This window comes from Doryrhamphus excisus, chromosome 8 (assembly GCF_030265055.1).
Source record: "Doryrhamphus excisus isolate RoL2022-K1 chromosome 8, RoL_Dexc_1.0, whole genome shotgun sequence".
NCBI classification, from domain to species: domain Eukaryota; kingdom Metazoa; phylum Chordata; class Actinopteri; order Syngnathiformes; family Syngnathidae; genus Doryrhamphus; species Doryrhamphus excisus.
Genome location: NC_080473.1, coordinates 6,521,427 through 6,548,222, shown reverse-complemented (window position 1 = coordinate 6,548,222; position 26,796 = coordinate 6,521,427). Strand labels below are relative to the sequence as shown.

Genomic DNA, 26,796 nt, shown 5'->3' with positions numbered 1-26,796 from the left:
TACAAACCACATGCTCCACTGTCCATCCCTGAAGAAAGTCATTGCCAACCTTTGTTGGAATTTGGATTGTCAGATTACCAAGAGACAATGAAGAGCATTTGATTTTGGATCCTCAGTATAGACAACTAATCGCAACCAAAATGAACAGGTAGTGTTTTCTGGAGGTCTACAGCAGTCCGGAGAGAGAATTTGAAGGTAGTCAGCTGACCAGACTACTCCTAACACTAATTTCCAAAGCAAAATCAGTGTGATGGTATGAGGCAGTAGCCTGACGACTACTACGTGATCCACTGTGTTGTCTTAGGGATAGCCAGCGACTGTGAGCTGGCATACTATATGTGTGTGATACATGTGACACACACCCATCCTGGGGTACTCTAGTCTCAGCTTAATTCGCTGATGGAGGATGACACAAGAAGTTGATCTGAAAAAGATGAAGTTGTTCTCGGGGCGAAGTCTTATGTATTAGTACTACGTGCCTCATTGTCTACTCCAAAGATAGCCGAGCCATGGCAGCTGATCCTACGTAGGAGAGCGATCCAACCACCCTCGGGAAATTATACGCAAACAGTAGGTTACTATGATGTCTGTGTGTGCGAATTTCAACTAGCCATTTCTTCCGACTTGAAATGATGAACCATCCAATATGTGAGTCAGTAGAGCATTGCATTAAGGATGTTAACGATCAACGATGGCCATGAGTCCAACCCACAGCTAATTCCAGACAAGTGACCTGTAAAGTACTAGAAGAAGGGGTACTACCCAAACCATCAGTTTGGGTAGTGGGTATTTACTCTAGGCCAAGGGTCTCAAACTCAATTTACTTGGGGGCCACTGGAGCTAGGGTCCGGGTGAGACTGGGCCACATCAGGTTTTCCAAAAAAAAAAAAAAAACCCAAAAAAACGCATTTATTAAAAACAGAAAAATATACAAACTTTTCCAGTGCTTTGGTTCCGATTTTCTACAAGAAAAGCTCTGATAAAACATTCCACTGTTCTCAAATATCTTAATTTTTATTTTTCTGCACAAAATAAGATGAAAAATAAACAAAACAAAAATAAAGAAAATCAATCAATCAGTAATAAATAATATAATAATAATAATAAAACGTCAAATAATAAAAACTTAAGAAACCACATATAGTTGGTGGGTAGACAAATTATTTTTTTCTGATTAAAATTAACAAAGCATTATTAGAGCCCTGTAGACATGACAAAACACGACTATAGTCACATTTATACTTTTTTTATTTACAACCTATTGCGCAACTGCAGGGTCTTGAGACACATGCTAACTCGCAAACTAGAGAGCTAATGACCTAAGCCTTCAAGTTATTTCCTTTAAACTTAAATAGTCAAAAACGTACCACTTCCACACGGATAGGGAGGATAACTATTAACAGTTTTTTAACCTTTAACATGAACATTAATCAAACATAATAATTTTTTCTGGGTACATGATACCATACAGCATCCATTATGTCTGAGTTCAGGGTGGTGATGGCTCTTGATTTTGGGTGAGATGACCCTGAACGATCAAAGCTGACCTGTCAATCACAAGAGTCACATCGATGGACAAAACATGCATGGTTTGGGGTAAAGTGAGCTAGCCTGAAAAGCTAATGCCAAACAATCTTGAGCTGAGATTCATACCCACAACCTCCTGATGTACAAACCACATGCTCCACTGTCCATCCCATAATTTTTTCTGGGTACATGATACCATACAGCATCCATATCAAACTTGCGTAGGCCACACTAACATTAAACTTTCATATCAAGGCGGGGGCCTCAAACTAGTGTCCTGCGGAACACAGTTGGCCCGCGTGCCGCGTGTTTGAGACCTCTGCTCTAGGCAATGGTCTCCACTGTTAAACACACAAAAACACTGTTTGTACATCATCACGCTTCCCTACTTAGGAAGAACCAAATCTGACTTCATGAACCTGATTCTGTCCAAGACTTTTTTTTTTAATTTTTAAATGGAATTCTTTTCAGGAGTGAGCGGAAGTTTTCTTCAAAAACTGTGTGACATTTCTTCAAGACAAAAACAAATCTGCAGTTTAACTGTTGAAATAAGTCTCGTAGGGGAAGTTTGGGAATAGACTGGAGCGTTGTGGGCCGCCTTCTTGACAGAAGCATGCATGAGATGCTGTCTAGTCTGCTAACATCATCCACTGGCTGGCCTCAGGCGCAACTTCTCACCCTTCTCTTATACATTTCATGCAGAACAGAAGAACTGTCACGGCCTTCATCCAACAGACACGTTGATCAATCTGACGATGATGTTGGTGATGTCACGGGCCGGGAGTTCATTAGCGTCTTTCTTGGTGTGAAAATTCACTAATTAGTGAGAAGATCCACAGGGCCAAAAGGTGGAGATGTCAATGATCATAAGTGCCAGCCCCTAAAATTTCATTCAATCAATAAAAACTGGAGAAAATAATTCTTGACTTTGTATTTCTCTTCCAATTACAGCCGGGTCAATTTTAGTGGCGACCCGTGACCCCTTGGGAGGAGCCTAAATCCCTGCAACGGCTGGCAACTTATGAATCTGACAGCCTCGGTTCTTGAGGAGTTTCACGCATCCTGTCATGGGAAGCGTGTGTACCAGCTTCCCTGCCAGTGGGGGCTGGTGCTAATATTTTAGAACTCTCCGGGGAGGTGATACTGAGTGTTACCCATCTTAGGGGTCGCAGGTCAACTCTTAAAAACGCATACAGCATACGATTGAACCACCACGAATTCAGCTCTTGTACAGAGCCATGCATATTAGCATTTATGGATGATAGCAAAACAGTACCAACATGAGCTGCTCCACTCAGATGATTAACAAAGAACACCTACACCCATGGTTGCAAAATATGGTCAAGCCCCCCTAAAGCCAATATAGTTATAAAAAAATAAAAATTATTACCGTATTTTCTGGACTACAAGTCGCTCTGAAGTATAAGTCGCACAAGGCCAAAAATGCATAATTAGGTAGAAAAAAACATACATAAGTCGCACTGGAGTATAAGTCGCATTTTTTGCTTGTAATTTATTTTACAAAAAGTTCTAACATGAATAAAATAATATAAAACAGATTGAATAGGTGTAAGATATGCTAACACAATGGTTATTCAGCTACATGAATAATAAACATGAACAGAAACAAACATACATTTCATTTATAAGTCGCTCTGGAGTATAAGTCGCAGGAACAGCCAACCTATGAAAAAAAGTGCGACTTATAATACCTTATAATACCTTAATACGATATATTTTAAGTGTCAGATGTGACACTGTAACAATATATAGGCCAAAATCTATTCTTGTGTTGGAATTGAGCTTTTTCTAGTGTGCTGACATAAATGAGTTGTGTTTATCCACGCTGACAGTGTGCGTCCCTAAGAAATGCTATTGTGTGCTTTATCCATGTTGTACAAATACACGCTAACTCTGCACTCGTAAGTACTTCTACCATGAGGGACGGATAAATCGACAAGCTGATTGGTGCGGCGTCTGCAAAGATGCAGAGTCGGCATCGGTCCCTTGTGGTGATGAGGGAAAGCCAAAAGGCGAACCACTCAATTTACCTGGTGATTTATGTTGCCCCCCTCCCTATGGTCATTTTAAAAAAGAAAATTAGCAAAATACAAGGTCTAATAATTACAAAAGAAGACATTTCATGAAGGTCCTTGCAACTCCGTACTCAGGTTCATTAAGATCATTGATTATAAACATTAGAAAGCGTTGCAGATCTCTACCCTACTTGAGGTTACATGGTTGTCGCTTCACAAGGTTGCTTGGTTCCTTCAGAGACTCGGCATTTAAGCATCCCTTGTACAGGTCTAAGGAAAGATGAAATTCGGAGTTTGAAGGAGCTGAAACCTTAGGTCAAATGCTTTGTTGGCCAACAGAGCTCTTGAACCTCCACTTCTATTTCTAGGGGAGACAACCAGCACACACACAAGCTTTCCCAGAGGGTTCCCAAGAACAAGGGTTCCCAATCACTGATCCAAGGAGAACAATCACCGCGGCTTATTTGAAAAGTGAAAGGACTCAACGTCTCCATCACGCCGACATGATAGATGGCCTGCGAGAAGCTTTTAAGGCCTCTCAAGGGTTCGCTTGCGAATGCATTTTAAAGTGTGCCTTGCTTCATCGCTGGGATTAGACGGACACCAGTTGGCCCCTAGAGGCTGAACAAGGGGCGTCTCCGCCTTAATGACGGAAGACATATGAAAGAGGGTTTATTCCGAGTTTTGGGGGTAATCCTCTTGGGCTACTTTGTGATTCTCTGCCCAAATAAATTGATCAAAATCTGGCGCCTTAATGGAAACAGATTGTGGCGTTTTAATCTGTTGGATGTAGAAATTTACCAAGTGTTCCAATCTGGTTTGAGGTGATAGAGGGTAAATCTGATTTGTTTTGATTGCAAAAAACACTTAGAGGGGGGCTTGTCTCTTAGCCCAAAAACAGTTACTCCCAATATCACCAAAATATTGTACAGTATATGCGTACATACATTACTTACAACAAACTTAACTCTCATGAATAAAAGCGAAAACGCACCAATTGACTTAGCTTAACAGGTCCTACCAGACCTAGCAGGACTGACTTATACCATCTTCCTCAATAATCTAATAATTTACAGAGTTCAGCACATAACATTAGAGTAGGCCCACCCGCCATATTACATCCCGACTGCCAAATCCAAAAGCACACCATTGATAACGTATGTCACCATGTGCAATATGCAAAAAGTTCTATGTGAAGTATTTCCATAATGCCTCATATTAACTCTCTAACAAGATCTCAGTGTATAGACTGGTCATATATCTCATCTCGTTTCATATTATCTACATACTGTATTGTATATAACTCTGGGAAAAACTGTTGATTCTGTTAATACTTGGGTTGTTTATATTGTTTATTTTTCTATATTGTGTATTTTGTACTGCTTAATTGACTCTGTACTCTTGCTGCTGTGCAATACAAATTTCCCCACTGAGGGACGAATAGAGGCATATCTTAATCTTAATCTTAATCTTAATAATGACAAATATAACCTTCTGTGAAGTTTGGACATTGATGGTTGTCTCATGGAAGCCATTTTTAATATACGGGACAGATTAAAACATAACCTCTACATTCCATTTATTGTTTTGGGAAAAACAATTAACAATAAAAGGAATGTTCTCTACAAACTGGTAAGGATATTATGTTTATATCTTAAAATGTTGACTTGCCACACTTTTTGTGTGAGTGAAGCCACGTCTTTTACGTGTATAAATGTCTCGACTCCGAATAAAATGAACTTTTTTCTAATGAACTGGTCCATGAGAGTTTTTATTTGGGTACAATTGAGTATCAGATCCAACTTTGACCAACTGAGTCTTAGTCTCCCTTGTTACTTTACCGATAATGAGTCAATACTGCCAATGACAAAAGTCCTAACTGAAGCCCATAAGCTCGATCAGGGTCTCTCCAGCAACGACCTGAACTCGATGCTTGGAACTGCTGATTTACGAAGTGACGTACTGAGCATGTCAACCACCAAAGCCAGCCGAGGGAATGGCTGCATTTCCACCACTGTGACACGGTGTGACCCAGATTGCTGCCATACGTATTAAATTGCCTTCTCTAAAGCCGCGATTGTGTTAAGATCTTTGGAGACAGTTGGCAGCAAAGGGGTTAAGCCTTTAATTCTGCCACAGCTCCACAGAGCATTGATTAGTGGAGATGGATGAAGCCACTGATGGAGGCGAAAGTCCTTTTTTTCTCGCTCCCCATGTCATTGCCGTGAAGTAGGCGGTTATAGATCCAGACGTGAACACTGCACATTTGTTTGTCTGCTGGCACAGCGGCACCCAAACCAGGTTACTATATGTGCGTTGTTGGGTATAAATCTGTGTTTTTTCCCCAGTGACCTGGTTGACCGGGCTGCCTGCCACCCTTTGCCCCCGCGCCACCACACCACCAGACCCCTCATTGACGCCTGCCTGCAGCAACCCGGTAGATAAATGATGGCTGTTTCTTAGAGCGCAGGTCACTAATCTGCCTCTTCACACACTAATCTCATTATCAGCACAAGCTGGCTTTCACAGGGATGCTGAAGACTTCATAACACGACCACGGCTCTTTGACTCAGGAGGTCATCTGTAGAAAACACCATATGAAGGCAAGCTAACGACATGAACAGAAGTGTAGAATATTACTGTATGTAGCTGTTGATGTTCCATCGCCATCCAATAAAGACATGCCTTCAAGACACTAAGTACACGGTGTAACATTCAAGAACAGCATATGCAGATTACGATGTGCCAAAAAAACATCTCAAAAGCCTTCGATGTTCCAGAACGAGATTATTTAGACACAAGAAACCAGGATCATCAAGGTCATCATGATGAGGCCATGGAATGGCGTAGACACAAGGAAGTGCTAAAAGAAGATGCTCACTAGTGACTGTGTTGATGATCTGACTGAAGAAACACGATGAATTGTGCGGTTTACGGGACAATACTACAGATCGATGTCTTGAAAAGTACAACAGACTTTGAAAGGCCTCAATGTGTGTGTGTAATACATTGGTGGTATTTGACATAATACCGTACAAGTCACCATTTGACTTTAATAAAAAGCCAGAGGAGGCCATGTGCTCAGTGGCTACTTAGTTAAATCAGGGACACACAACTGCAAATGAAGAAACTCGTGTCCATTCATTTCGCGATGACAAAAAGGGATTGTTTTGATGGGCGCATCCAGCTAATTCAGTTCTTATACATTCGAAATCAAAATGTTTAAAAACGGCAAGAATTGACATTGTGTTGTTGGATATAATTACACAATTCTTATGTCAAACGTGAACACATCTTTCTCTTTTGTGTCTATTGATATAGATAAAAACAACGAAAAGGACTTGGATTAGAACGCATCTAATCACCTCTTCCCTTAATTGCTTTACTGAATTCCTGAAATCAAATACGCTAAAGCAGGGGTCTCAAACTCAAATTACCTGGGGGCCACCGGAGCTAGGTTCTGGGTGAAGCCGGGCCGCATCAGGTTTTCAAAAAAAAACAACAAAAAAACGCATTTATTAAAAACTGGAAAAAAAATCAATAAAAAAAAATGCTAATTGCTTCTGCTATACCCCACACTTTTTCAGTACTTTGGTTCCGGTTTTCCACACCAAAATATCTGATAAAACATTCCACTGTTCTCAAATATCTTAATTTTTATTTTTCTATACACAAAATAAGATAAAAAAAATAAACAAATTAAGAATAAAGACAATAAATCAATTAATCAGTAATAAATAAGTAAAATAATAATAAAACAGCAAATAAGAAAAACGTAAGAAACCACATACAGTTGGTAGAGAAATAATTTTTTTCAGATTCAAATGTACAGTATTAACAGTTATTTAACCTTTAACATGAACATTAATGAAACTTAATAATTTTACCCAATTAGCAAGTTAGCATCGTACTCAGTTCCATCTGGGAGCAGTGTCGTAACTTTAACAACATGTTTGATGAGATGCTTTATCTTGACGTGTATTTTCCGTTTTATTCCAAATCATTTCCTGCATTTATTTGTACCCAGCGTCATAAGCCTTTAGCTTCATTGCTAATCCAAAGCAAAACAGGCCGGGATAACAGGGTAGGGTAACAGTATGGGCGCGGCAAAATCATGTTAATTGTGTCCGGTGTGCACACAGCTTTAAGGCCTCAAACTAGCGTCTCACGGGCCGCATTTGACCCGCGGGCCACGAGTTTGAGACCCCTGCGCTAAAGTCATCGATTGAGATGAGGCTGTATTTATTCTTTTCAACACCCCCCTCCCCCGTGAGGCCATTCTTTCCAATTTCAACTTAAACTTCCAGCCACTTCCAAGAAAACACATTGAAAAGGGAGACAACGAGGCATTCAAGCGAACCAATGATGCATTCATTTGGTGGAAATGCATGTTCATCCTTTAACGTGTCCTGTGACTAAAAGGCTCATTTGCTCATTCCAAGCTACTTGGCTGACATCTGGCTGATTGGAGGAAGATTAAACGTGTGACACTCATCTCCACCGCAGGATTTGCTTCCAAAGTGCCACTATTTTCTTCTTCTTTTGGGTAATTAGTCTGTGTGACGGCCAACAGATGAATAATGAAAGACACTTAAATCCCGCTAAAACAGCAAACGGTCCAATGGTTAAAGACACAATCTTGCAAGAGTATAATCATGAAAGTATTCCCTTAACAACTGCTACAAATGCAGCCGTTCTTCAAAAAGTCGCTTTCACATTGTAATTGGATAGTTTCAGCTTTTTCCTGGACCAGATTTGAAAAACAAGCAATTGAAACCCATGCAACACGGGTGTCTTGTGGGGTGCCATGTTGGGTCTTTCGCTTAGTTTGGACCATGAATTGTTCCCACCGTCCCCACTTTGTGTTGAGATGTTCATCTGAACTCAATCTAAAGATGTCTCCTTGACCTTCCAGCAGATCTTGCATATGGGAAGTGGAAGTCATTTCCGATATAGCATGTTGTTGCTATGGCAAGCATCTCGGCAAGCATCTGAACAAATTGCCTTAATTATTGGCAGACTTAATACCTGGGTAAGTTTAGGACTTCACCTGAACATCTCAAATGAAGCAAATGATGTCTGATGATGTCTGAGCAGGTACCATGGTAACTGGGCTTATCAGGAGGAGGCAGCTTTCGTAGAAGCAGCTGCGTTCGCCAGAGCAATTTAGACAACAGCCAGCAAGCCAGCCGACCAACCTCCTGGCTGGAAATAGAAATGACAACTCTGGTTTTAAATGTAACTTACCTAGGTGCTGGTTGCACTGTAATTAAACACTGTGTGCCTTGCTTCGGCGTAGAACTGTCCCAAAGCTCACTGAAGACTGGAAACAGTTTTGCAAACCTGCTGACTAAAAACCTGACAAAGGAGTCAACATTTGAAGTTGACTTGTGTGTTCATAAAGTCACTAATCTGTTCCAGAAGCGATGACTCAAACCAAAATGAACTCTAACCAAAGCAAATGTTAGCATAGAAAATAATCCAATTAATCCGTTAACACAAAACACATTTATACAAAATAATTCATTCCTTTTGCCAAATTGACAAACAATGACAAATGAAATTATAATATTGTTGGTAAACAGGAAGCTAAGTTTGCTGATATTATTTTGGCTACAATTGCTGATATTCTTCTAGCTACGTTTGCACCGATCGCATGAGAAAGGTGGGATTGAACATTCCTCTACGTAAATTACCGTAATTTACGCACTATAGAGCGCACCTGATTATAAGCCTCACCCACTACATTTTTAGAGGAAAACCGATTTTGTACATACACAAGCCGCACCTGTATATAAGCCGCATGTGCCCACATTAAAACATGTAAACATATTTACAAAGAAAGACGGTACACAGAGAGAGTTTTCAAAGTTTTAATAATATAACTTAACAATAATAATAATATAACTTTCTTCACAAACGGTGCCTGTGACGTGGCATTAAAACGGTAGCAACATGGTAACAACACGCTAGCAACACAGTATAACAGGTCTGGTAAAAGAACATACTGGTTAAAAATCACGGTAAGCCGTCTTTATCTTCCTCCTTTGAACTGAAGCCATCAAAGTCATTGTCCATTTATGCACAAAACAAGAAGTTGCAGTCTTCCTCGACGCATATATTCCACCGGTCTTAAGCTTACCTTTTCTACTCGAGAGCCCCTGGCGGCCGTTTGAAAAATTACATAAATTGGCCGCATCACTGAATAAGCCGCAGGGTTAAAAGTTTGTGAAAAAAGTAGCGGCTTATAGTCCAGAATCAGAACCTGATAGCGCTACCGGATGCGGTCATGCCCATCCCTTGGTGATGTTTTGGTCCTGGCAGAGATTTGTATCATCTTTATTATTTTAGACTGGAAACATAGTTTGTGTTGTTTTTGGGGGAAGGCAGACAAGAAGGTGCGGTGGTGTAAGTGGTCACCCAGAAGAATATCATGCAAAAGGCTAATCTGGCAGGGCAGAAATAAAATAAGTGGATCAAGTGATGATTAAAATAATCGTCACACCCTGGTGGAACTAATCCCATTCTAATGGCTGAATCACGGATGTGGAAAAAACGCGGATTAGCGTTATTGGAGGGTGTAAGGGAAGATTTTTAATGAGATCAATGTTGTTATCGGGTCTTCTGATCAGAATTTTTTTTTCCACTTTTTGATGTCTGGTCAATTTCACGCCTGCTAAGCCTTCTCTCCATGTTACGGCATGGAGATGTTGTCTTGCAATGCAGTCACCTTTAGCAAAACAGCAGGAATGAACCCTTGCATTTTCTCTCCACCGCCAACGGGACGATCAAGACGCAGCCCATAATGAATCCCACCTGGCAGCCATACAGCAGCAGAGGAGGCTAATATAATGACAACACTGAGGAGACATTTTTCTTATCAAACATCCACGGTCACACTAATGGCATGTGGAGCGGCTCACTGGAAGGGGTGTCACTTCAAGCGGCGGTGGGGGTCATTAGTCTGGCCAGCTCCAAGTCGCAGTCATCCCAATGAGCCAATTATTCCTGCCTTTGACAGAGAACTGCAAATATAAAAACACTCTATGGCTTTTCCTTCCGTCTTTTCTGAGCCATCAACCGCCCAAAGATATTAATCCCAAAGGCACTTTGCTTCAGCGGCGGTGACCAACACCGCCGCCTAAATTGATTCCGCAGCTGCGATGATAAACACCAAACAGGTAACGTAAGCAGCAGGCCTTCCATGTCGGGATCATTTGAATCTGGAGCACCGAGTCGCTTCCCCCAGCGGATGATTGACCCCTGGGACCTTCATTAGCCTCACATGACCATGCCTGGAGCCCGGAACGCCGAGTTACACCTGCAGCCAGATGACAGCATTAATCTGGCCACGCCATCCCTCCCCTTCCATCTGGCCAAAGGCACAACCTGCCTCTCACCCCTCGGCGAATACTAATCTCAGGTTTCTCCTCTAGAAGAAAAACTAAGGACAATTCCAGCTGCTGCTCACACCCGATATAAGGAATCAGCAACTTAGCATCATCTGACATTTTGAAAGTAACCAATCATAAGCTGCCAGGAGATCCAGCCAGCGGGGGAAAAACATTCTATTGCCCGACTATAACAGCCAAACGAGACAATAATCTCCTCATCCGCTCCCCCAGACAGCCCATTTTCCCTCCTGCGCCACTGAAGTCAAATATATTTCATTTCTGTACATACCAGCACCTTTTTAACCCAGAAAAATACATCTTCCTCGTGGAATAAAAGCCAAACATTTTCAGATCAAAGAGGATTTACTGTCATGCGTCCTTTAAGTAATCATAATAAAAGAAAGCCTCAGCAATTGCTAGCGTACGTCTTTTCTCATTTCAAAGAGAATAACTTGGCTGGAAGGAATGAGAGGAACAAATGGGAGCAGCACCGGGATGAAGCACAGAGGTCATTCAGTTTGCAACTAATATTCCAGGACTGTGGATGGCAGCGTTCCAGAATGGGCTTTAAGATGTGTAGTGAAGCCTTGTGGTGGTGGTGTACATAGGGAGGGCTCATCTAGCTAGCACCGGGTCAGCAGCGGGATCATGTCTCTTCGCTGTGATTAGTGCCACACCCAAGCGCTCCCGAGGACTTCTGGACTACCGCCGAACCCCGTTATCTAATTTTGTCCACGAGGAAGGTTTTTTTTCCTTGAACGAGCTAGAACTCCAAGAGTGACCATTTCTTTCAAAAGTGAGGATGATTGATTTTTCTCATGTTTTATGCTCATAAACAGGCTCTCGTGGTACATATTATTATAACATCATTAATAAGTCCTTTTGCATAATAAGGACCGATGCGAATATGTGGGAATCTGATGATTAGAATGACAGGTCTCTCTCCCTATAAAAGGAATGTAAGCCACATGTGTCACTTTCTATAGGTGCACCTGCTTCAGATCACCACGACCCCCACCCACACCCGGGGGTGATGATGATGATGATGATGATGATGACGCTCTGTGCTGAAAGCCACCATTTATCACCCCGGAAGCTCCAAACATATCAGGTCGTCTCTTTCCATAAAAAGAGGAGGCAAAGCGAGGTGGACTGCGTCTCGTCTCACCGGTGGTCCGAGCGGAGCGACCGGCAGCCGCATCATTAGCCGCATCAAGATTTTCATGTGAGCCATGCTCACAACTGATTCATCTAACCTTCAAAAAAATAACTTTACATGTCAGCAGCAAGTGGGAGTAAAAAGAGACGAGGAGCTGACGGTTAAGGAGAAAGTGGTTGTTAGCTTTACTAACGATTGCAAGCACTATGGTGACTGTGTGTGTGTGTGTGTGTGTGTTTGTGCACAAATGACGGCATTAGCTCCACATTTAAACAATGATCACGCCTCAGCCGACTGTATGACAACCAGCTTAAAGCATCTCCATTTCTACCACAATACACAAAAGCCTCTGCCGTTCCACGTTCTATACCGTGGAAATAATGAACTTATTGTTAAATGGGGCCTATTATGCTGATTTTCGTCCCTTTGTATTGAGTTGTGGTCTCCTATCGAGCAGTTAAAACACGATAACCCGCACAGAAAACTTTCTAGATCTTCCAGTATCTGCAACTATTCCAGCTGGCTTTCCAAAACGGTCCATTTTATTTTATTCCACCCACGGGCCTCCGATTGGTGCCACTCCTAAACGCTCCCGAGGACTTCTGGACTACCGCTGAACCCCACTTTCAAATTTTGTCGGTATAGGAGTTGATAAAAAATGAAACCTTTGGAGAGCTACTTGAAATGTGGTTAGGAACTACTGGTAGCTCATGAGCTGCTGGTTGGAGACCCGTGAATTACCATGTATGAACTCACAGAGCGGTAACGTAGGTCCACATTTACTGCATGCAGACAGACAATCCTTGTTATCGTCTTCATACTCTGATTGGTAGACGGGTTAATTCGCCGATGGTCCAAAGGCATCGCCATTGATCCAAAAACCGTGGCTGTCAAATGTAAGCCTCTTATCCACTCTGGCTGTGTTGAATGATAAAAGGTGACGTTAACCATGGGAGAATGCTGCCGAGGCACCATATGCAGCGGCAAGCTTGTTTTTGATTGGTCCACGGCACTTCCAGGAATGTAATTAATCAAAACACAACAACAACCAACAACAAGGGAAAAAACACAAAAAGGGGTAATAATAGGTGTGAATACAGCTATGTCACCTAGAACACAAACTTTTGTATTCAAATACATATAAAACCTTTTTTTTTAATAAAAAAAAATAATAATAAAATTGATCAAACTGGCCGTCGCCGCCTTGCCATTTGTTCATTTTCAGGTAATCCTCATTAGGGTCCCGGGGGTGCGCTGGAGCTAAGCCTATAACGATGGTCAATAAATCAATAAACAACACAATACATTACAATTATTCATAATGTGTGGGCGTGGCTTTTCTCCTGTTTCCTCCCCCATTCCAAAAACAACATGCGTGTTGGGCTAATGGGCATGTCTAGATAGTTGTGAGCGTTTAATACTTCAATACTTCTTTGATTCATGTCAAATGACATCAAATTCCTCTTCATGTAAACATCAGACAGGACCAGTACGTTCCATGCCGGGTCCCTAAAGGGTTAAGTCGGGGAAAAGGGAAGTGCAATGGCAGTAATGATGACGCGTACACGTGATGCCTCCTCTTCATTTTCTTCATCCGTTTTTTTTTTTTTTTTGCTTTGGTGGCCCCACGCTAAAGATTCTCTTGGCTGATTAGCATTGTAGGCCAGTTAGATAACGTGTGGGCCGTGGATGGCAAATGGCTAATGCGGTGTACTGTAGCGAACATCAAAGCGAGCGATTCGGATAACAAAATGCTGATTGGTGTGTGAATGTAATGATGGCGGCGGTTTGAGTCACATTCTCCTCCGAGTCGAAGATGGTGGTGGAAGCGGCGGTGGGTGGGGGGGTGCACGGGGAACCTAATGGGCATGGGCTTCAGTGTTTACGGCCAAAATGTAATCGTATTATGTTTGTAAGTGCGGAGCAGAAGTCAGCAGACTGTGACAAAGCCATTTTTGGAAAATGACATCTCCTCAGATGTCGTTTACGAGAAGAAGCATTGTGTCCCGTCCGTTGCTTGTTGCGTGTTTTGCGGAGTTTCTTACGGTGTGTTGACAATGACAGTCTGGTATTCTGGTCTGGATACTTGGTGGTCCCTTTAGTGTTTCAGTGAAGCATACTGTATATATGGACGTATGACGGCATGGCTCAACTGGAGGACGTCTATTGTATACATCGTCCAACAACCTCACCCAAAGCTAACAGAGTTGTAGGACTACAAACTGACGACTTCATCTAACTACAGTGATAAACACTAATTAGGTTAGAATAGATTAATTATTTTCTGATTTGCCTCTGAGGTTTTGGTTTGACTCGGACCTTCCGGAATGGAATCAAGACATTAAATATGGCGGTAGACTAAAAATGCCAGGCCTGAACGCACCCTTAAAGTCACATGAGCTCTAATAATGTCGTCCCGTCCACATGTGGCAACTGTTCTGAGAGAATAAAAGAATTACAAATAAATTTGGCCTACTTCGGTACAAGTGGATTCCTCGCATTTTCCGCTAGCAGTCAGCATCTTAAAACTCTTTGGGGGTCTTGTGTGTGTGTGTGACGACTGTGGTCCATTAGGCTGCCTCATCAAACCCCCGCACTAAGGTATGTGTCAGCCTAACAAACGCAGCCGTGCATGACATAGGAAGAGGAGCTAATTCAGTCGTCTGAGGCAGAGCGAGACGGACGGTGCTCAATAAAGATGCACCGTGTGGTGGCATCGTCGTAGCATGCCATGTGCCACTGACGGAAGAATAATGGCCCATCATGTTTCATTTCAATGTTGCCGGCTTATTAGACTGCAGAGGGGATTCAGAGAAACACGTTCCTGACATGACTTCGACACAACAAAACATCCACTATCTTCTTCTACTTATCCAGGTCCGGGTCACCGAGGCAGCAGTCCAAGTTGGGAAGTCCAGACTTCCAGGTCCCCGACCACCTCACCCAAATCCACTGAGAGGACACTGAGGTTTTGCCAGGCCAAGGAGACGCTAATCTGTCCAGTGTCTCTGCCCCAGGGCCTCCTCCGAGCTGGGAATACCCAGAACACCTCACCAGTCTGGACTCCGTGCCTGAGTCACCTCAACTGGCTCTTCTCCATGTGAAGGAACAGCAACCTCCCAGATGACTCCTCACCCTCCTCATCTCTCAGGGTGAGTACAGCCACCCGACTTAGGTAGTTCATCTCAAACACGTGTACCAAACACGCCATCTCATTCTTTTTACACAAAGCTCATGACCATAGCTGAGGGCAGGAACGTAGATCGACCGGGGACGGCAACGCCATAACTGCAGACACTGCATCAATAAACCTGTCCATCTCATACTCTGGCATTCGCTCACTGATGTCAAGGCGCGAAAAAGACGGTATAAAGGTTGCTGGATAAATATATATATTAAATTTGGTTTTGGTCCATATCTCCCAGCCCTATCGTACGGAGTGGAAAACATTCATTCCTAACAGGTGCATCAGTTAAAGAAAGTGCAAATAGTGTAAAATGATGGAAACACGACGTCTCATGTCTTTGAAGTACACCAAATCTAAACGACCAAAATGTTTGTGGAGCTGAGAGGTGTGATAATGACGTAATTTCTGAAAATGGGACTGAAGAGCGAGAGCTAGTTCATTATAGGAGCCGCCAAATGTCATTTTTGTGAATTTACTGTTTGCGTTTAAAAACTCAACAATGTAGAACAATGGCTAAGTTGTCGACTTTTGCCAACAAGCCTCATGCCGTGGTTTCAGCACATCAGAGCCAGTTCTCACCGTGAGGAATAACTCTTTCTCTTATGCCTATTTCAGTGGGTTTGAAACCCTGACGTTTTCATACCATGGTATACCCTGAATCCGGTAACCGGCCCATGCCTGTTCACCGTATTGATATTTTGCCACACACCTACATGCACTCACTTTGCCGACGTAGGGAACGACATTCCACTGTATTTCCATTTTTGCGTTTGAGTTTGTACTCAAATAGAACAGCCTGCCCAAGTAATGTACTAGGTGGGCCTGAATTAATAGCACCGTCCTGCTGGGAACACGGCTTGTTCCGTTGCTGGGACGCCACGGCCTAATTCCTGCTTGAGCTAATGAAGCCCTACATGATGAGATGAGATGACCCTCAGCTCCGTAATAATGTGGTTCCGCCAGGACGGCAAACACAAGGAGTATTTTGCTCCTGAACACAATCAGCTTGAGGGTACGACAACATCTTGGTAGCTGCAGCCAAAAGGAACAGCGTTGCTACAAGAGGCAGGGAATACTAAAGCTGCACTAAGTCTACGTCTTAAAGGGCCGAGTCACCTTGTCACCACCTTCAGCTATCCTTCTTGTGATATAATGCGCATATTCAACTGGCACATGATCAAAGGTGTTAATGATTATAAAATATTCTTGGAATGTCAGCGCGATGGTCTGAGGACAGCAGAGGGGGGTCCAATCCTACTCATGGGGTAATTGAAGAGCTGAAGCATCACACCGCAATGCCATCCGTGGATAACAACAGACTCCAGTATGTGAGCTCCAAACATTTACAAGAACAGTACAGCAAATCATGCTGAGAGACAGGAAGTGCTCCTGACGATGCTACAGACGCTACAGACCCTCAGCGTCTGTCAATGTGACCGAGTGCAATGAGTAATTTCGAAACGTTTTCGTTTAGATCGCACTCTGTAAAACAGGGCAAGGGTGAGACGGACCTCCGTGTCAAGATAAGAGAACAGCACAAATCCAGTCCGTACTGACTTGTTATGGGTAAGATTAAAATAAATACATATTTCAAAAATATTGATATATTGCCCAGCGCGCAGACCTCACAGCTACGAGACCAGGGTTCAATTCCACCCTCAGCCACCTCTGTGCCATCTTGCGTGGGTTTTCTCCGGGTACTCCGGTTTCCTCCCACATTCCAAAAACATGCTAGGTTAATTGGACTCCAAATGGTCCATAGGTATGAATGTGAGTGTGAATGGTTGTTTGTCTATATGTGCCCTGTGATTGGCTGGCGACCAGTCCAGGGTGTACCCCGCCTCTCGCCCAAAGACAGCTGGGATAGGCTCCAGCACCCCCCTACGACCCTCGTGAGGATAAGTGGTAGAAAATGAATGAATGAAAGAATGAATGATATATTGCCCAGCCCTAATGGGGTGTTATTTATATGTTTAGAGGGCTCTAACAACGTTAAAAACTGTCCTTAGAAAGTCAAACAGGTCTCTGCTATAACTATGAAAATATTCCATTTATAAATTAGGAAATTAAATTATCACAGTAAGCAATAAACAAGGGATTTGTATATATAACTATTTTTTAGCCTTTTTACAAAATGTAAAAAAAATGTCTAATAATATTAAAGTGGCCCTCTGTGTCTTTTAATGTTCAGTTTAAACAAACCTAGCCTAGGACCAGGATGAATCCAAACAATAAGCTTAAGATTAATGGACCAAAATAACTATGAGTTCCAGATCCATTCCATACAGTCAATAGAAACTTTGAGCAGGCTTGGTCATTAATGAAAGGATGTATGGCTACGGTGTAATACCATAAACAAAGATGCTAATGCTTCCACTGATGCTGTAACAAACATATCATGCCGAAAGCTGGGTCTAAAACTACACACTCCATCCACAATCACAACAATAAACTGAGTGCCAAAACAGAGCTTTGGTCCCTCTGACATATTTCCTTATGTCCAAGCTAACCAGATATTGCAGGTGTGGTGTTTAAATGAGTCTGGTAAAATGTATTATTCCCACACCGGAGATGTTAAAGTAGCATTTCATCATCTTGCAGTATGTCTATAACGCCTCTGCCCCCAAGGAGACATCCTGTTCTTGTTATTCCGGAGCCTCATAGCCCATACATCATGTCTATACATCCAATAAAGGTAGCGTACGGTCCCTGGAGGAGGCGATGCAGGTGTTTTCGTGGAGCCATTCAGCAATTCTCTCACCAAAACAGGTCACCTGATCAAGTGAAAAGCGTGGTGAAGATGCAGTGCTTGCTTGACAAAAAGCAGAGCGGCAAAGTTTGAGGAGCCTTCAGGGTTCGGCTGAGAAGCGTCTGAATTATACACCAAATGAGCAGCTTGGAGACCGAGGGGAATTAATCTCATCATTTAATGTGTGCACGTGCAACTAATATGGACTCATAAGACGGTTCTTTGTTGGTTCATTCACTGTCTCGTCATGGCCACATGCAGACGTGAGCCCGCGTGCCCTCCATGGTAAATAAGTCATGTGAGCAAGCTGGGATTTCTGCTCTTTCAGGTAAATCTCTGCTTTGATGTCATTCCGCAGCTCACCGGGGACAATAAAGTAACATCGTTCGACTTCCTTGAAATACATTTTTGGAGCATTCAACCGTGGGTAGACAACATTATGCCCTCTTAAGATGAAGAAGTGCTCTGCTTAAAAGCAGGACCCCCCCCCTCTCGAGTTAAAAACACAGGCGGCACAACCACGGTGGAATTCAAAGCAAAAAAAAATGAAATTGTCAGCGTGCTTGTTTCATTTGACTTTCCAAAAAGTAGAGAAGTAAGTGCACATTCCCGCTTCCTGACATCTCCTGCAGCCGACTTCAAGGGGAATGGATGCATCTGCTGCACAGGTACGCTAGTGGAGTGGCTTTACATGCAGAAAAATACATGGCAGGTGCATACCATACACGGACCATCCACGGAATACCGTGGTTGGTCGGGAATCTCCGTGTTTATTCCCTCAGTTCACCATTTTAGTCCGCTACCGACCCTGAAGTAGCCGATTCAAGGCCATGCGGACCATCCATCTCCTATGGAGGTGAATACACCCTGCTGTGGTGGCTCAGCCACAGTGTGGATCAGGGGTGTCCAAACTGCGGCCCGGGGGACATTTGTAGCCCCAGCTTGGTTTTTGATTAGCCCATGGCAAGAACACAAAAAAACAGCAAAAATGGAAAAAACTGCATTCATTTTAGAAGAATGAAGCCTAAATATCTAAAAAAAAAAAAAGATTTAAGTTGGAATTTTAAGAGAATAATGTTGTGGTATTATGAAAAAAATAACATACTTTGGCAGCATGAAGTTGGAATATTTATTTTTTTTAATGATGGGGAAAGAAGTCTTAATATTACCACCAAAAAAATAAAATTATTACATAAAATATTAAAAATTAAATATATATTTAAAAAAATACTTGAATAAAATTCTTAAATAAAATTTGGTTGAGGAAAAGCAACAATGATATGAGAAAAAAATCCTAATTATGACAACAAAATTTACAGAAGAAATTTTAAATCGTTGGAATCTTTAAAAAAGCAACAGAAATTGTAAACAACAAAACACGGCTGTAATTTTACAAGAATAATATTAAAATATAAAGAATATTTCAAGATTTTTTTTTTTATTTTTAAGGAAAAGTTCACTAACAGGAATATATAGTCACTTTTATTGCAAATGCTGATCCAAAATGTCCCAACGTCAAAGTCAAGCTAGCAGGAGGTTGAGGTGGGGGTCAAACATAGACATTATTATGAGCATATCAAATAATATACTTGTCTGCCATTGGCTGTTGGTCCTGGAAGGCCACCCCTGTGAGATCTGTTACACTTTGTCACCTCCGTTGGCTCCAACAAAATGACTAATATTATAAAATGTTCCACGCACCCCTTGATTTTTATAGATGCAGCTTTCGCTAGAAACGGTTTGGACACCCCTGATTTAGAGTCTCCAATCAGCCCAACAGGTAAAAAGGCACGCCCTCGAGCAAGGCACCAGGGCTCACTTTGTGCACATTGATGCAAATACATTGTAAACTTATTGAACACCGTCTTTGTTCAGGTGCAATTATGACAAATGTCATTGCAAAATTGACTACTAAAGTAGGATTGCCAAAAGAGTATGTTTGACCTTGGCTTCAGGAGTAGTTGACAGAAAGAAGAGAAGGTGTTCACGGTCTTACCTTGAAAAATCCACAGGAACATCAACAAGGCTCTTAGTCTTGATTGACTCTCCATGGCGCCACATCCAAGCAAGCAGGGAATCAACAAACTAGTCTTCAAAGTTGACTCGCACACACTCACACTCCTCCGGCTGGATTGTTCAGGTAAGGTCCGCTCCCGGAGCCGCACGGCGTGCAGTCAAAAAGGAAGCTTTCTCTCATGTTTGCGTCGATCCACCCGGCGGCTGACATGGCACGGCTCCCCGCCGACCGTCACTTTTCTTGGCCAAAGCCCGTGTGCGAGTCCCTGCTTTTACCTCTCCCCCCCCTCTCGCCGCTCACACCACCAATCAACTCGCCCTGCTTGACTTGTGCTGCCAAGCTTTTGCACACTAGTGGAGTGTGCGTGGACGCGTCTTCTTGAAACCAGCACGGTTTGGTTCTCGGTCGCCCTCTGGCGGCTCGCACATGCAGCACAACTTAGATGTTCATATTTCAACTCTACGTGACTAAAATATACCATTTACCATCATCATGTGACATGTTTATTTTAGTTATAAAAATCTCAACTTTTTTCTATTAATATTTTGACTTTATCTCTGTAAAATAACAGCTGTTTTTGTCTTATTTGTTGTTGCTATTTCAACTTTTTTCTTGTAAATTTCCTGCAAAAGGCCCCCAAGCTGCACTTTGGACACCCCTTGTATATACTGTATACATCATTGAATTACTGTCTTTATAGAATGAGCAATACTGTATTCAATAAATACAGATAACTGCAGCTTCAGTCAGGTGCAATACCGATGGAGCCGCTGCATTTTTAATGGGACATAATGGCTTCATCCCATGATATGAAGCAGTGTGTGTTTCCAACAGCGTTCTCACCTGAGCGACACACACGTGAGACGCCTCGATGTGTGTGTGTGTGTTTTCCTGAGCGTCCATGATAACTTATTCATATGGTTTCTCCTCTCGTGGAATCTGCTCGGCCCCTTGTCTTCTGTGTTTATTGTCACCGTGTTCACGTTACGTTGTGTAACGTGTGTGAGTGCTGTCTCGTGTTACTGCTTGAATTATAATGCACCTGACGGGACGAACACCCCGAAATAGCCATGCAGTCTTATTTCAAATGTGTATTTTTTACCCAATGGCTGCTCTGCACACGCACATGTACATTAAAGGTTTGGGAATGTTTTTATTAACAAGAATAGAAAAAAGAAAAGCAGGCTTCGCTATGCATCTAAAAAGCACGCGGCTCTGTCAAGACTCCATCAAACGTGGGGGTTAACTTGACTCTGATTCTATTTTTGTTCTGCAGCAAATAGGCTAACGTAGCATGATGTTGCTGCTGATGTGAGTGTAACGTTAGCACCTAGCTATGCCAGTGATGCTATAGCCTTTGTTACGCTGTTTTAAGTGACAGATAGCATCTGTTACATCAGACAAGTGCAGACTTACAGTAGGTTCCTTATGGACGATTTGGAGTGGCCAATGGAGCTAACACGTTTTTGGAATGGGGGAAGAAAGCGGAGAAAACGAAAAGCGGAGAATCGAACCCAGGTATTCTCGCTACGCAGCCTGCACACTAACCACTCTTACACCGTGTCGCCCCTCTAATTAAGTGACAGAACTTATTTATCTGGGCCGATGAGAATTGGTATACCAATAATTATCGGACACGCCTACTTTATTCCCATAGTATTTTGACTTTATTCTCGTATCACTGTCACTTTTTCCACTAACTAATTTTCCAAAAATGTCAATTTTATTCATTTTGTTTGTTCCTCATTATATTACTACTTTTCAGAAAGATATCTTATGTAATATCTTTCTAATATTCCCAACTATTTTCTCTTAATTTTAATTTTTTTAAATTAATTTCTTAATTTTTAAATTAATTTTTAAATTATTTTTTAAATTTTTAAATAAATTTTATCTGACCTTATTTTTGTAAAATCGCTGCTGATTTTTCCGTTTTTGCTACTGTTGTTTTTGTTTTGTTTTTTATTTTTTTTCAAAAAGATGGATTAGTGTTTCTGTCAAAAAGTTGATGAAGTTCATGGTCATGCTTCCAGGAGCCACACACCCTGCTGGAGACCTGAGATGGGCGTGGACAAACAACTCATTAGCATTAAAGCTACAGACACACAAAAGAACGCGGCCCCAATAGGGCCTATGAAAAACCAACTCAAACCGTCCAAATTCCAGTACCATTACTAGCGATACTTGAATGAAAAACACCCTAATATGGGACCTTCTAAGTGTATCCACCCCTGGTTGAAAGTGGTGGGTTCCAAATCCAGCATGAATAATGCCCTGATATGCTTTTAAACAACGCCCCTCTGGAAATCTCAGCTCAACTTCAAAAAAGATATTTTTGTCACATTTTATTCCACTGTCTGTCACATTTGTGCAAGTCTTAGCAGGTTCCTTCATGAGCAGATCCGCCCCTGCAGCCATCCTGAATGCATCCATTGTCAAAGTTTGCTTTAATGTTATCTCGCTGCCAGCTGGTGGGTGTCTTCTCCGCGGGGGCTTTTTGTGTCATGAAAATGTCCCGTCTCTTGCACTTTGGAGTCATTTTGCACAGTTAGAGTGCAATGTTACTGCAAGGGAAGCTCTACTTTTATTTTCGTTATGTTTTCTTTTCATTTTTATTGAATGTCTGCTGATTGTTTTCCGCCATCTAGCGGCCATTGTTAGGAACTACACCACCAATGACTTGTCATTGCTGGCATTCACGGTAGATGCTAAATGTAGTGCTTTTATAATTATAACAGCAGATTCAACATTCATATTTATAGCAGTTAAAGCATTTGGGTTGAACCTCAAGTCTGAAAGTGTTTTGGCATAGCTTGCCGCTATCTGCTATTGGCTGATAAGCTCATTTAGGTTCCACAAGGCTGCCATTTAGCACATTCAAATGGCATAACAGTAATGTAACATTAATAATGTAAAGAAGGCAGCGTTGCGTCAGGATAAATATATTCGGAAAGGCAGTAGTTGGCTCATGGTGAATTCAAAGTGACACTTGTATGGAACGTGTGAAAACTTTGACGCCTACTAAGTGAAAAAAAAATCCACACCCACACATGAATATTGGCAGTGTTGATCTTTTCAAGCTTGACTCAGGACTTGCCAACATTTAACACAGTGACTAATTCCCACTTGGAGTACCTTGTCTATGTTGTGGTCTGGGATCGCTTGGGAAATGACTAGCAGAATTCAAAAGACTGATATTTATATTATATTTACAATATATTGTTATGATATTATACAGACGATCACAGCTCATTGCGGGGGTTAGGATCCGCACCCTAGGACAAAATAAAAGCATAATAATCTGCAAAACAAATCTATTTCATAAGGATTCATAAGGACCCACAAGGCATGCTTGGTAACTTCCTGTTGGAGAAGTGTGAACACGGGCTTACCAGCAAATATAAAATGGAAATATTTAACATAGGATAATAACATCATTGAAATAAGAATTTTATAACAAAATACAGCTAGCATCAGTTAGCTTTCGTTAGCTATGATGTAGACTTTAATTAGCATCTGCATAGTGTTCGAGTGGTTAGCATGTAGCAGTGGTGTCATTAAATTAAATTAAATTAAAATGTTCTCGAGCCCCCCTAAATAATTTGATTAAAATGTTTTTTTATTACAATTTTTTTTACAAAAAAAATCTCTGACAAATTTCATATAATAGGGCAAAAGCAGGCTAATAAGCAAGCCAATAAGCAGGCTCATACTAGCATATAATCAGAAGAATAATAATGATGATAGTAATAATTATAGGGTAATAATATAATAATGATTATTATATCATTGATCACTGTACACTGGTTTTGCAGTGTAGATTGTGTGTACTTGTGTAAATTTAATGGTGGCCTAAAACAATTGAGTATCTCTACTAAATCTGTCCAAAAGTGGGAAAGTTATATCCCGGTTCTTGTTCCTTAATTGTTTTTTGGATATTTTGATTTTTTTGGACTTTTTTGAATGTCTACTACATTCATTTATATCCTATGCATATCCAGAACCTAGTGACGCCCCTGGCATGTAGGCCCCGGTTTGCTGGCCGCAATGAGAGTTGCAGTGATTGCACTCAGCCAGCAGAGGTCGCCCTCACCCCCAACTGGGCATCAAAGTATGAGTGTAAGTATTATGTCGCCTAATGAGATGATTTGGTTCATTGTGGTCACATTGTATTACAGGGACAGACATTAAATTCTTCAACAGGACACAAAGACACAGCAGCAACTAGAACACTCCCAGAGAAATGTCATTAAAAACGTGTAGATGAGGACAAGAGACTGAGGCAGTGAAAAAAAGGCTGAGACAAAATGGGCTCCCAAGTACAAGTGGCAATTACAAGACAGTCTATTTGTACCAAGCAATCAGCTGCCGAACAATTTGAGATGTTTTTTTTTTCTCCTCCTCAATTTGCGCAAACACCAGATGGATAATTTTGGAAATCATCTCAGCACACAATTCCAAATCCAACAAAACAAGACGACATGTGATGTCTTTTCAAGTTTCCCTGCTGTTTTATGCAAATGTGGTTTAAAGCTACAAGTTAGAATGTCTCCAGCAATGAGTTCATCTCCATTAGCGGCGAATTCGCCTCAGCCTCTGTCTTAACAATGCTAAAATGCATTAAATTTCACTAATTAGCATTTAGACCTAATTAGAGGTACATTTGGACTTAAGTTAGCATCTGTCAGTCCTGTATTGACAAAGATTATCTTTGTATTCACAATGCTAACACAGTATTAGTTCATATCTTGTGACACAAATTAGCACCAATGCAGATTTAACCTCAATTAGCATCTATTAGTGTTCATTAGCAGTAACCTGTAACGATGCCAAAGTTTCAGATAATGAGGTTAGCGCAGAAGGCTCTGAACACTCAGTTTCAGAGAGTTTTTTCTAACACTGTCTCCCTGTGATGTCACATGGAACCGGACGTCCTTATATGGGCATGCCAGGGTATACCTGCACTCTTTTGTGGAAGATTTCCACTTCCACTTTATTTATGTAGCACATTTTATAAATAGAGTTTCCAAAGTGCTGCACAGACTAGTAAAATAAAAAGTCCAAATAAAATACAATAAATAAAGGTACAAATTGAATTTAATCCAAAACTAAAAGATCAAATAAGAAATAAAATAGTAAAATAGATATTAAAATATTAAAAACAAGAAGCAAAGCAATAAAAGTATAAAAAATAAAACCAATTAAAGTAAAAAGAAATAACTAAAAGACACAAAAAAACATGTAATCCTTTATTAATGAGTATAATCCTCCGCCTCATTGCTTATTTTTGTATTAATGGGTTAAAATCTCGCTAATGAGTGTTTCTGACAATGTACTTGCTATGCTAATTTCAACATATTACCTCGTATTCAAAATGATTTAACTTATGTTAGCCGACATTAGCAGTGATTTAGCTATTAGTTAGCATTTTGAGCCTAGTAGTAGTGGGTTAGCCTCTTATCTTTGTATTAGCAATACCAATATAGTATTAGTTCACATCTTGCTATGCAAAGTAGCACATATGAGCTTTTATTAATCAAGATTTAAACTCTGTTAGCATCTATTAGCTCCCACAGCAGCAGCCTGTTAGCCTTTTATTAACGAGTAATCCTCGCTAATGAGTGTTTCTGACATTGCTACTGTAATTGCTGTGCTAATTAGCACATTTGACCTCATGTTCAAAGTGATGTAACTTTTGTTAGCTCACATTAGCACTGATTTCACCTTTAGTTAGCATCCTTTATCTTGGTCGTAGTGAGTTAGCCTCTTATCTACTATTAGCAATTCTAATACAGTATGATAGTTTCATACCTTGCTGTGCAAATTAGCACCTATGAACTATTAGTAATCAAGATTCAAGTCTGTTAGCAGCTGTTAGCTCTCATTAGCAGTAGCCAAATTGGTGTGCTTTTATTAGCCTCAGTCAGCTGTGTGTTAGCATAGCATTTCAAACTGACCTAAATGAGAAAGACATGCTGTTTTTTTTATTGTTTTGTTTTGCAGAGTTATCACTTTGTGGGCGACTCCTGTGTTACCTCTGTGCCAGGGGAGGATGCCATACTGAGACACAAATCTTCACACTCTCTCCAGGCATTTGTTTGATTAATATTCATCATATACACCTTTTAATAATGAATACAGAATTTGTAATTACTATAAAGTTTTCTTCAACTCCCGCACATCTACTTTCCCCCAGACATTTCACTTAAGGCAGCATTGCTAGACAAAAGCCTGCTGGCCTTCATCAATAATGGATATTTGTGTGTTTTCCTGCTAATTGGGACTAAAATTTGACAAAAACCCAGGATTTATTGTGCTTCTTTATAAATAGAATACAAAGTTGGAGCTTTGGCGGAGAGGAGCAAACTTCATGGAAGTCCGATGAGAGGAAGAGCGGTGTCAAATCCACTCAAATGTCCTGCAAGCAGCCTCATTCAGGCTCATTATGTCAGCTTATCAGATAGAGCGGGGCTCCTCCAGCAGGGCTCCTACAGCAGGGCTCCTCGAGCAGGCCCGTGCACGGCTCACTGCAAACAAGTCGGACAATTAAGTGCAATGAAGAAGCCACGCTTTGCCCCCCTCTGCTGGCGCTGCTCCTAAAAGGCTAAGAAGCCAAATGCAAACGTCTCTCTGTACCACAGGGACACTATAAATAAACTCTACCGTCCATTTCACCGGCTGAAGGTGTCCTTTGTACCTCTGAAATGTACTGAAGGGGTCTCAGTAT

The 26,796-nt window shown here is 41.4% G+C and overlaps 1 protein-coding gene and 1 long non-coding RNA gene across 3 annotated transcripts in view; one reads left to right on the top strand and one right to left on the bottom strand.

Annotated features, from left to right (window-relative positions):
• esamb (endothelial cell adhesion molecule b) overlaps positions 1 to 20,459 on the bottom strand; it is a 49,724-nt gene extending 29,265 nt beyond the window's left edge. For both annotated transcript variants that reach the window (XM_058079798.1, XM_058079800.1), the window contains exon 1: positions 20,049 to 20,459. In XM_058079798.1, the coding sequence (XP_057935781.1) occupies positions 20,049 to 20,103 (55 nt within the window). In that variant the 5' untranslated portion in view covers positions 20,104 to 20,459. The remainder of the gene's footprint in view (positions 1 to 20,048) is intronic.
• Positions 20,125 to 26,495, top strand: LOC131134479 (uncharacterized). The gene is made up of 3 exons (XR_009131403.1): positions 20,125 to 20,192; positions 24,071 to 24,188; positions 26,073 to 26,495. It is a non-coding gene; the product is annotated as an uncharacterized LOC131134479 (long non-coding RNA).
• Positions 26,496 to 26,796: the final 301 nt, after the last annotated feature.